Here is a 12,355-nt window from a genome sequence, read left to right as displayed (position 1 = left end):
GAAGAATGAGCCATCTAAACACAATGCTGATCTGTTCCTTTTATGTTCTCGGTGACTTTCAAGCACTGTATTCTTTGCTCATGGTGTTCACTCTTTTCCCCAGCCTTAATCCTACTCCCATTTTCATTCTCAAAAGACCAGCTGAAACCCTTCTCCACAGCCCGGCTCATGTGATCCTGTATTTCGGCGCCTGCAGTGCTCTCCCTGGCTTTCCTGTCCTGGAACTTGGCTCCCTTCCTCGCCCGTGAACTCTCCTAGACTTCTGGCATGTCCTGTATGTGCAGAGCTTGGCCACAGATTCTGAGGCCAGAGAGTTTGTCATTCACTTGTGTTCCCCGCTGCACCTAGCACGGGCCGGCATGGGCTGGGTGAATCAGTGGGCATCTCAGCATCGTGTTGTATGGCAGCAGAGGAACGGGACATGTTGAAAGGCAGCTTGCTCCGCTGATGGTTTGGCCACTGCCCACAAAGTTAGGTTGCATCACACAAAAGACAGTCTTAACCTAGGACTCAGTGTTCTCTTTTTTCAAGGACAAGTTGAATGATTAGTCACTATCTGTGACTGTGCAGAAAGTCTAGGTTATACATTGAAAAACGGCCCTTTAGAACACTAGGTACCAAAATGAATTTTTGGACACTTTAATTCCAGAGTCGTGAAATCCTAGTAAGAATCCTATGTTTCTAGTTGTTCAGATGGTATGTTCAATTGCCTCATGAAACCCCATTGAAAGTGATTTTTGAATGTGCAGGGCCTAATCTGTATATCCTCTCTTTCTGTGAACAGTTGAAAATTGATTGTATTCAGCAATATTTTTACAAAAAGTGACTGAGGCCGTATTTCTGACAGTAAGAAATCGCAAGCATATAAATGAGTAGAAAAAGTTATTTGACTTAGAGATTCTCCTTGCCTAAGAGAAGGACAAATCTTCCCACACTTGAAGTGCACTTAAAATTATAAATAACCTAGAGCTCAAAAGACCTGCCAAGCCTGCAAGATAGTTAATAAGTTAATGTTTTGACTATCATCATGCAGATTCTCCAGCAATGCCCGTAGACAAATTAAGTCAGCTAATTAAGTGTTCAGGTGTAAGTGGTTTTTCTCCTTCTCCCTAATCAAACCATTTAAAGGTTAAAAAACAGACCCGGCTGCTTACAACTCCTTGAATGGGCGGCTGGATCCTAACGGAGGCTACACAGCCTGGGGTTTCGCACACGCTTCTTGAAAAGGAGTCTTCCTCAGAGCTCCGCAGGCTTAAAAAGGAGGTCATTTCTGAAAAATGACGTCTCCTTGGCTTGTGTCTTTGTAACTTTTAAATTCACCTTTTCATGTCAAACAAAACCTTTTTTCATTGCACTGCTGGCTAAAACCCCTTGTGCTTAAGGGGTGTGCATGCGACTTCCTCACAGGTCGTTGGCCATGGGACAGCTCTGAGAGGTGCAGGTGCGTCGACTTCTCTCCATAGACAGTCATTTTGTGCTTCTCCTTTTCTAGACCAGAAACTCCCAGCAGTAAGTGAAAGGCCCCTTTCTCCTCATCCAGTGAGGATCACAAAGACTGTAGCTGGCAAAGACTCAGACGTGAACATTGTGTTAGAAAGGCCCTGGAATGGCAAGTAAGTAGCAACAAGACTCCGATTTCACTGTAGTTGTTGCCTTTGATGCTACTGAGTTACAGATTCTTTCAGTTGGCACAAGACAGAAATTCTTTTGAGCAAGATCTTGCCAAAGGCCAAGATGGCTCGGTAAAGTGGTGTGTTTATAAGGTGGACGGGGAGTATATAGCATCCTAAGGAGCCTGGTTTTTATTGTTGGAAGCATCACACGGGCACATGAGGTTATACTGATAATTACTGCAGGGTTTGCATTCAGAATGCTTTCGTCTGTGGGGCAGGAGCCCCTGCCTTGGGGAGGGTCAGTCCCGGGAGCTGGGGAGACAGTGCTGATGGTCTGAGCTTCATAAGCCTTCGGTGAGCAAACCGTCAGGTACCCTTGCTTACAGGTGATTTTGAAAGTTGTCATTTTTGTTTGCTCTCAGTTCCCTGGATGAAAGTGTGGGGACAGAGGAGAAGTCGGAGAAGAGAGAGGCTCCCCTGGTCGTCCTTTCAGAAGATTCTGAACCGAGAAAGGGTCGAGCTGCCCTCTCTGTCCCAGCTGGTATGCGGCACAGCATTGGTGACTACTGCAGCCGGTACGAGCGGTACCTCCGGATGGTCTCTCACGAGGCCGTGGGCCCCTTCAATCCATGGCTGGTGGCTGAAAGGTCAGTGAAGCGTCATGTGCCTGTTTAGGAGCAAGCGCCAAGTGTTCACAGAGAAAGGCCTGGCCAAGGCCTCGCGCCGTGCTGTCGGGCCTTGGGGTTCCAGTGGTTGCTCTCGGCCTAGTGGCCAGGTTTCTCTGCTGACTGCCTTTCTCCAGATAGAAGAGACTGTGAAACAGCCCCAGTGTTGTCACCCAGAGGGACGTCCTGCACCTCTCCTCCTCGGCAGACGCATGCTGTGCAAGTCAGGGAGGACGTCCTGTTGACGTTAGTGAGGGCTGCGTCCGTCAGAGGACACCAGATAGTTCTGGGTCAGAAGAGGTTGTGACCCTGACACCCCCCCCAGTCAGGACAAACTTGCACACAAGAGCAGCCTGCGGACTTTGCATTGTCTTCTTCAGCCCTGCCCCTGCTGAGGTTCCCTCCCCCCCCCCGGAAAGGCCGTTCATCCTAAAACACAGTCCTGCTGCTACTGACTTTGGGAAGGATGGGTAACCTTTTTATGTAAGTAGTTCACTGAAACATGTATGTAGCCCTGACTGGTGTGGCTCAATTGGTTGGGGGGAGGGGGTCCCCACAAAGCAGAAACTCACCAGTTCGATTCCCAGTAGGACACATGCCTGGGTTGCAGGTTCCGTTTCTGCCTGGTTGGTTAGGAGAGGCAACCGATGGATGCCTCTCCCCCTCCCTTCCCCTCTCTCTTTAAAAAAAAAAAAAAAAAGGAAAGGTGTAAATTCTTTTTATATTGGGCCTAAGTTTAAATTCCTCGTGGGTATCACTTTATTATAAACATGCAACTATTTTTTCATCATTGAGCCAGATTGTATACTGTGATTCCATTTCTTTCTCAACCAAGTTTTAAACATATTCCAGGAGTTAATAATTGCCTCTTTTTATTTGCTTATTCTTTCATACCGTTACTAACTCTGCCCACACACTAGCCAGGATCTCAGTGCAGTTTTGCCTCTGTCTCTCACCCCCACCCCCCCTCCTCCTGAGACCCTCTTTCCCCCCACGCCTGCCTGGCTGGGCTGCTTGCTGCATCTGCCGCGGCTCTCGCTCCGGACTTCCTTCTTCACCGCCCTGGGTCTCAAATGGCCTCACTCCCATGTCAAAGTCCTTGTTTTCTGCTGCCCTCGCCTTCCTCTTTCTTGGTTTACTCTCTAATTTTGATGGGGGCACATCCTGCTTTGTGTATTGAAAGACGTTTTTTGAGATTAACGTATTGGAAAGTGTCTTTATTCTGTCTTCATATTTGATGGATGATTTGGCTGAGTTTAAAATTATGGGTTTATTTTTTACAAAGAGTATACACCTCCCTTCATTTGCGGAGGTGAAGAAGCAGTTGTCACTTGGCTGCCAGGAGCAGGGGTGGAGACCTATCCATCTCGCTGCTCATTCTGCAAATGTTCAACCCGTGCCCTCGTTCTCCACCCCAGACCTCGCCCCGCCTTCATGATGCTCAGCGCTCTTGCATCCCGAGTTTTGTGAGACACATCAGCTTGCTTTCCTCGGCCTCTCCCTTGACAGACTCTTAGGTTCCAGCTTCCTCTGGACCTCTCTGTGTTGCTGAAGCAGCTATGATACTTCTGTGTGCACTTTACTTTCTGAAAATCCTGGACATTTCTCCTCTACCGTTGTCTTATTTTTCTCTTTGTAGATTCATATACTTGTTGGTCTGTTTCCTTTGATTTTAGTGGAGTTCTGGGTGGGACTGGAGATAATCACTTATATTCAATCCTCAGGCTTAACCTGAAGTCCTACAACTTCCCTTTAATATGCAGTACCCTTCAAAGAGACGCACCTTTACTTTGTGGGGGAGGAGCGTATGTGAACGCGACTTGCTTCTGTGCGTGAACACACCGACCTGTAGCATGCCCGCTTGCTCTCCCAGAACCTGTCTGGGTGGCCAGGCTAACTGGTACATGGGAACATCCAGGAACACGGCAAGGAGGATAGAGTGTTTGTTCCCTGTGTGTTGTTACCGCTTGATAAATGATACACTTTGTTCATAGCTGTTTTGTTGATGGAGGGAAAGCTCTCTTGGCGTACAAAGAATAATAGGTTGAAGTGTAGAAGGCAGAGCTATTAAAATATTCCTGGACTTTTACGAATGTTCTCTGCTCTACTTTGGCCCTCGCGTGACAGTGCATCTGAATTTTCTAGCTATTTTTGATCTCGTTCGTTTTTGTTTCTGACTGGAATGTTACAGATGAGAGTTGTGTTATCATGTCTTGAAAAATCCTAAGACAGTTGACTTCACTTCATAGCATTTTGTGTGAGGGAGAACTTAGATGCTTTTTTTCTGTAATGCCTCCATTTCTCTTTGCATCTTAAGAAGAGCACTGGTTCAGTGATTGAAGGGAGAAAATGCTATAAATTGGATGTAAATAAAAGAGTGCTTGTGAAAGGAAAGACTTAAGGTGATGCGTTTGATAAAAGCAAACTTAAGGATTCCTGGTTTGAAAAACAAATCAGGAGACTTCTGGCTGAAAAAGACAGATTGAACATATGCCCTTTGTCTTTCCCCAACTATACGTCACTAAAAGAATAAATAAAAGGCATGAACCTATAAATGACAGCAAACAAGAAATAGTAATACAATTTCGGAAGCCGTTAAACAGTTAGACAAATAGCAAATGACTTAGCAGACCAGAGAAAGACAGGTGCCTGATGAGGGGAAACCAGGAGCCAAGCTGATTTATGCAGAACCTTGTAAAGCTGAGGAATGAGAAGCACCAGCTGCTTGTGAGGCACAGGTGCAATTAAGTCAGAAAGCGGGGCTTGGCTGAAACTCTTACTCTTGAACAGAGCAGATGGGTCACGTGACCAGGCTTTTGATGAAAGCTGTGGGGGACGCAGAGCCTCTTACACGGGTAAAAAGATCTCAGAGGAAGCCAAGACAATGCAGGAAGAGAATAAAACATTAAAAACAAGTTAAAATTAATCTTCTCAGAGAAATAAGTGAAGTTATTACATCAGGAAGCAACAACAGGATATTGTAAAAATAAACTTCCAAAGAATAAAACAAGAGTTCTCAGAAATTAAAATATGCCTAAAATAAATTCACTACAAGGGTTTAGAGAAAAAGTCAGATCTCTTGGGAAGTAGAATTTTAAAAACCAAACAGGGATAGGTAACACTGAAGAAAAGATTTTAAAAATTAGAGGATTATTCTAAGAGATCTGGTGTCTTAGCTCAGGCTGCCGGAACAAACACCGTAGGCTGGGCAGCTTAAACAAGGAAACCCCGCAGTTCAGAGGCTGGGAAGATCGGGGGCCTGCTTCGCGTTTGCAGATGGCCGTTTCTCTCTGTGTTCGCACGTGTCGGAGAGAGGTCTCTCTCTCTGTCTCTTTTCTGAGGGCACTGGTCCCATTCGAGGGGGGCTCTGCCGTTGCGCCCTAATCACCGCGTGAAGGTTCCGCCCCCAGACACCATCGGCTTTGGGTCTGGGCTTTAGGCCCACAGTTTCCGTTTACAGAGTCTGACATCTGGGTGATAGGAGTTCCAGAATGTGAGAACAGGGAAAGTGGAGGAACGGGGAATAGGCAGTTACCAAAGAAATACTGTAAGAGATTCTTCCAGAAGACTGTTGGTCTCTAGATTGGAAGAGTTCATCATTGCCCACTGCCAGTGTGTGAGTGAGTAAGGATATGAATAAGCAAACAGAAAAGAACCGACCGTGGCACATCATTCTGAAAAGGAAATTCAGACCTTCCCGTGTAAGGAAAGCACGTAAAAAGTCCCAGAGAGCTACAACTGGGCGTGTTCGAATCAGAAAGGAGAACGGCATGTTGTTTTCAGTAGCAACACTGCTAGCCGATATTAGAGCATATTTCCAAAATTTTACCTAGAATTCTGTGCCCCGCTAAATTATTAATCAAACATGAGAGTAAAATAAAGACATCTTTAGGTGTGCGCAGGGTCCAAAAACCGAGTTCCCGGGCACTTCCTCAGTCAGCTGCAGGAGGACGCGGCCGCCGGCACACGCCGCACGCTGACAGCGAGGGAGGCGCGGTTCAGGACACTGGGGCTCCAGCGTGGCGCCTCAGGGAAATGGCCAGCGCTGATCCAAGAGAAGAGCTTTCCTGCCAGCACAGAGCAGCTCGTCCAGATTGGAGTAGGAGGACAGAGAGCTCCCGGAGGGACGGTTTCCGGGGAGGGAAGGCAGGGTGAGGAAGGGTAAAAGCGGGTATGTCACTTAATGAGTGTTTTTGACTGTGTTAGGAGTACTTTGGCATTTCATAGTATGACGACTTCATAATATAGAAGAATTAGTGACGAGTATGGAAAGCAAAGCAAATGCAAAACCAAGGTAATTGCTTAATGACGCACACAGTATTGGGACCACTTCTCCCACTGAGGGTAACTCTTAATAGAAAAGCTAGACCAAAAATAAAACACATGCTGGAAGGCGTCGGGCAGTTAACTAGGTAACGAAGAGTAACTGGGGCAGGATCCTGGAGAAGACAGCCCCAGGGAGGTTAGCCCCTCACCGGCGCTGGAGTGTCAGTTCTGGAAAACGCCACTTGGGTGGCATTTTTAGATGAGAGGACAGAGGTGGGAGCTCAGGCTTGCCCGGGTGGGGGATTGCCCTGGTGAACTCGCATCACTTTTGACTGGGGCCCTGCGTAAGGGTGGCCTGGATGCCAGCAGGCCCCCTCAGGGACTCCACTTAGCTCCAGGTTCTCCTAGCCCTCTGATTGGATTGAGGTGATTCTAGATTATTCCCCCCAAGCCCCAGGCAGAAGCTAACATACATTTTCTCTGAGGGATAGAACATCATCTTAGGACTTAACTTATTTTTAGAATTTGTAAATACAGCGTCTGCTCTGCGGTGCACAATAACCAGGCAGAAAGAGACAGGACAACAGCGAGCACAGACCCACAGCAGCCCCGGATGCTGGACCTGTCAGTCAGAGACATTGGAATAACAAGGGCGTCAAGCGTGGATCCAGGAAGCTCTAAAATTAGGCCCCAAGCAAGAACAATAAAAATGAATCTATATATAGGCATAGCGTAGTAATGTTGAAAAATCAAAAATAAAGAGGAAAAGATTTTAAAAATCAGCTGGAGGAAGAAGAGAAACAAACGGTGGAAGGTGGAAGATCTAGCATATCTTTCAATGTTCTGAAAGAATATAACTCCAATCCGGAATTCTAAGCCCAGTGAAATATATTTCAAGAAGGAAGTAAGAGAGGCTCCAAACAAAAGTGAGAAAATTTATTTTCAGTAGACCTTTGTGATAGGAAATATTAAAAGGATATTTTTTAGCCAGAGCAAATACAGTCACAGATGAAGGTCAAAAAATATTGGAAGGTGTGAATTTTTAAAAGGTCAGTATGTAGGTAAACGAATATTAACTGTGTAAGATGATGAACTGATGTCTTCTGGGGGGGTGTACGTTTAACATAGACAATAACAGTAGCCTATAAGCTAGGGAGATGATAAATAGAGTTAGTAGTATTCTAAGCTTTTTGCATTTTCTGGGAAAGTGGCAAGAATGTCAATTAATGTTAGACTTTAAGTCAGGGATTCTCAGTATAATCTAGGGTGGCCCGCTTAGAGAATAGTGAAAGAGCATGTAATATCCAAGTTAATGGTGAGAAAAGAATGCAGTGAAAAATTACAGATCCAAAAGAGAGCAAGAGAGAAGAGAGACAAATAGACGAATAGGAAATATTTAGTGATTTAGTAGCAGAAGCTCAGATATATCAGAATTACATTAAATGAAAGAGAACTAAACATGCCAATTAAAAGACAAATGATTGCCCGAAAAACCCAACAGCTGGGATGAGAATGGGTGAAAGGGCAGGAGAAGAGGGTGAGGGACGCTTCCCTGCATTTACTTGCTTTGTGCACATCGGACTTTGGAGCTGTGTTAGTGTTTCCCTCCAACTCAGCAGCGATGGGAGAGCCCTGAATTGGAATACGGACAGGAACAGGAACTGACTCTGTGTCCAGTAAAGCACAGAATTGTGCTAAAGGAAGCAGGGACAGATACAAAGTAGTCTAAGTAACTTTTGGATGTGGTATTTTGACTCTGTGCCCTCTGGCTAAAGGTTTAATGAGTCTTTAAACTCTTACTGGATTCTAGGGAGTAGGTTTCTTCTACACAGTGGCATGGGAACGATTCTAAAACCACTTTGTCTACATTTTAGGATTGATCAAGTAAGTAGATTGTGAATAATGACAGGTTTCTGGGGGAAGGCTGGGATGAGTCATCTGTTGAATTGGGATGGAGGTATTATGAATTTAGAGTTGTCGACAGATAGAGACATGCCACATGGGACACGTGTGATGTGGTCTGTCCGAGTCCACCCGGCAGTGGCAGCAGGGGCGTGAGCACACCGAGCACCCAGGTCTTCGTTTCTAAGTCCTGTTTTCCCTGAAGAGGTACCAGGGCTCCCCAGAGAAATGGCCGATTCCGATTCCGGGGCCGGGAAGATGTGAGATGAGCCTGAAGCAGCACGTGGTGCCCGACGGGCGTGTTCAGGGAAGAACGGGGACATGTCGGGAGCACCCAGGGGCCAGCTGGAAGGGGCTCCTCCTGCTCCGTCTGGGATGTTTCGAGTATCAAAATAAGCAATAATAGTAATGCATTACAAACTGTTGGATAAAGTAAGAGAATCCACAAGGCCGGGCCTGTGTGAATGGATGAGTGAATGCATGGGTACGGGCAGAGTGAAGGGAAGGCTCTTTCTTCAGTGCGGTAGAGCACCCCCTGTGATGCGGAGGAGGAGTGATGGCCTTAGAGCATCAGTGTTGACCAGCACAGGGGCAGGGCGGGGGGGGGGGGGGGACGGTACAGAGTGGGGAAGGCCAGGGCCCCTGTAACAGCATGAACAATAACATATGATAAAAAAGTCCGCGTGGGCAACGCTGTGATAATCAGCTCAGGTGAGTCTGGTGAGAAAGCAGATGCTGGCGCAGGCATGCACTACCTCCCCACAACATACGTACCAAGTACGAGGGGGAACGGTGACTTCACACGGGGGAGCCTGGCAGGCGCCGCTGTGAGCAGGGGACAGAAGTGAACACTCCTCAGGAATAAGATAAACAAGCACCCAGGGGACACAACATCCCTTCTGTGGCATCTGTTCCAGACAAGTGTCACCTCAGTCTGACCACGAGGAAGCATCAGGCAAACCCCAGTCGGGGGACCCGCTGCAGAAAAGGCCTTTATTCTTTAAAAAGTCAGGTCCTGAAGGACAAAAGCTGAAGAGGCATGACGACCCCATTCAACACGGGCCGTGGGCTGAATCCTGGACTAGCGAAGTTTTCTCTAAGGGACGTTATTTGGGCGGTGGGCAAGCTGTGAAAAAGGTCTGAAGATAAGACTAGATAATAGTATTGCACCAGTGTTAATGCGGTGGTTTTTAGAATTACGGGTTTTGAGAGAACCTCCTTGTTTTTAGGAAATGTAACCTGAAGCACTTGAGGGGTATCAAGTCTGCAACTTGCTGTCACACAGTTTGGGAAAAGAAGTTGTGCGTGCGTGTGTAAAGAGAGAACACAAATTTGGGGTCTCCTGCCCCCCGTCCCACAGAGAGGGCACGGGCTCATCTCTGTGGGGCAGTCAGGCAGTGTCATTGGTGGCTCTCGGTGGGTCTGGGTCTAGTTAGTTTCTGGTCGCCTCTGGTCTCGGCTGTCTCCTGGGGGGGTCTGTCCTGGGAGACTGCAGCCCATCCCTCTGTCCTTCTAGCCGGACCTTGGGATCTAAGCGACACCTTCTAAACATCCAGGAAAGCAAAGCAGGCCCTTCGCCCTATTGTTGTTCTTCAGAGGTGCCTCGGCTGTTCTTGGCCTTTTGAACTTCCTGTGTTGAGATCTTAGAACTAACTTGGTGAGCTCCCCAGGCTCCCACATTCAGCTGTCTGTGCCTTCAGCTGTGTGGTTTTCTTGCAGCTTTTCCGAAGAGCTGCTAGATGAAGCTCTGGGGTCCGTGACTGCTGAACTTCAGGATGTGTGTGAAGATTACGCAGAAGCTCTGTTCACCTCAGAATTCTTAGAGGCCGCTGCATAAAGGCTCCCGACACGGGGGCCCTTGTCACCCTGGAGAAGTGACGGCACTGCCCTTGGTCTTAGGCCACAGTGAATCTTTATCCTCAGCTGTGCACCCAGACCCAGAGGTGCTGCCCGCCGGAAGGAAGGACGTGCCAGTGAGGTCATCCTCGCTGCACCTTCCCATCGCTACCTCTGTGGTTCGGTGGTTTGCGTTGGGATGTGGTCTGCTTAGTAGTACCCAGGAGACATGAATTGATTATGACAATGTAATATTTTCTGAATGTGTACTTTCCCTGTCGGTGTGTTACATTCACCCACTGGCTCAGTGTGGTGACGAGAATGTTTCGAAAAGGAATTGGTAGGTATATTTCACACGGGGATTCAAGTTGCTCTTGGACCCATGGGTGGCGCCCACGCCAGCAAAAGTGCGGTTGCTGTCTGGTCCCATCACCTGGCTCAGGTTTCCATCTGTGGCTGTTTCCCAGCAGGACACCGGTCCCCACTGGGTTACGGACGGGGGACAAGCCCAGGGTTAGGTTATATGTCAAACCTCTGCTCTGCTGCAGCTCGTGAAGAAGAGAACCCGCCAGTTATCCCTGCACAACAGTAGACACGTTTCTCTGAAGCTCGCTGCTTAGCTGGTTTTTCACACTTCAGTCCCTCAGAGTCTTCTATTGTTACCGGTTGGCGTATTCTGATACACAAAACTTTCTCTGAATTCAGAGTGAGCTGGCCTTCCCTTGTGCCCCGTGGAAGGTGCCCGGCTCACTCCCATCCCTGGTGAGGGCAGACATTCCTGCATTCCCAGAGCACCGAGGGGCCTTGTGTGGGAGCCGAGAACGGACGCGGACGGTGTGAGGACCTCTGGGTCTCCAGGGAAAGGAAGAAGCTGCAGAGCTGTAGCAGCTGGGTCCTTGAACACCTTGTAAGTTATATTTTACCAAGAGAAAAAGCCTCTGTGTTTTCCGAAACTCTGAATTCAGAAAAAGGAATGTGTAAAAAAATAAGGCCACTGCCTAGAAAAGGTTCCCTCCTTTTTTTTTTTTTTTTTGTGCCGGAGGCGTGGAGAGAGGAGTGTGAGGAGCGAGTGTTGCTGTGAGCCGTGCGGTGCCCCACGGGGTGAGGTGGGTCTCCATTGTGTGTGTACAGCGCTGTCTTCTGGGGGTTTTCTCTGAAGCACACGTGTTCCAGGTGGTAGTTTAAGCTGCTTGATCCCACTTATTTGTACAAAATTGATTTTTGTTTAATGTTAATGTTTTCTTGATTAATCTTATAAATAACCTCAGAATTAAAAAGGCTTCAAGGGAGATGAAAGGTTTTTAATTTGAGGAATTACATGTGTACATTTGAATTGATAGCTTAAAGTTATTTGTGTGGCAGATTTTACTGTGCTGATTTTTTAAATAAACTCAATTATTTTAAAGTATGTGGGTGTCTGTTTGAAATAATTTACATCTTTTTTCCACAGACAAAGTGAAAGGTGATACATGAAAACCACTGAGAACGCTTTTTTATATTTGATAGGAGCATAGCGGACTCTTTGCCACCCCTCACCTCCCAGAAAGGAAGAAGTGCCCATGGCCTGCTTCCCCTGGGTGATTTAACCCCCTGTCTGTGAGCCGGGTGCCAGTGTTACTCCCATTTTGCAGAGGAATAAAATGAGGCACCGAAGGGAAAAGAATGTGATCAAACAAACCTGCTGCCAGTGACACCTCGATCACAGATTCACTCGTTCCGTTCCCGGCCCTTGTCCCCACGCAGCTCGTCCTAGACGGTGTGGGTGGGAGCCGTCCCTTTCCCAAACACTTCCTGTCCACTGAAGGGTCAAGTTCAGAACCTTTACGGTCTCTCTCCTGCTCCTCCCAGCGGATGGGCCTCCCCGTCTCTGACGCAGCGTGGGCGAGGCTTACACCTGCCTCCGTGTAGAGGTTTGCTTTGTAGCCCCAAAGATGCAGGAGGTTGAATCCTTCAAATGCGAATACTGCTGTGTGTCGCCCTGCGCTGTACCAGGCCTCTAGAATATTGGTTCTTCGTGAGCAGAGGCCGTGGGTGCAGGTTCTTCTCGAATCCCCTTCTGTCGTCTTGTGACCT

At 47.5% G+C, this 12,355-nt stretch overlaps 1 protein-coding gene across 3 annotated transcripts in view; it reads left to right on the top strand.

Annotated features, from left to right (window-relative positions):
* KIAA0753 (KIAA0753 ortholog) overlaps positions 1-11,690 on the top strand; it is a 61,444-nt gene extending 49,754 nt beyond the window's left edge. For all 3 annotated transcript variants that reach the window (XM_045198881.3, XM_045198884.2, XM_045198883.2), the window contains 3 exons: positions 1,493-1,613; positions 2,036-2,260; positions 10,166-11,690. In XM_045198881.3, coding sequence (XP_045054816.2) covers positions 1,493-1,613; positions 2,036-2,260; positions 10,166-10,283 — 464 coding nt within the window. In that variant the 3' untranslated portion in view covers positions 10,284-11,690. The remainder of the gene's footprint in view (positions 1-1,492; positions 1,614-2,035; positions 2,261-10,165) is intronic.
* The last annotated feature ends 665 nt before the right edge of the window (positions 11,691-12,355 follow it).

The sequence above is a fragment of the Desmodus rotundus genome, chromosome 9 (assembly GCF_022682495.2).
Source record: "Desmodus rotundus isolate HL8 chromosome 9, HLdesRot8A.1, whole genome shotgun sequence".
Taxonomy (NCBI): Eukaryota; Metazoa; Chordata; class Mammalia; order Chiroptera; family Phyllostomidae; genus Desmodus; species Desmodus rotundus.
The sequence above is the reverse complement of the archived record's forward strand: the minus strand, read 5'-3'. Positions and strand labels throughout refer to the sequence as shown.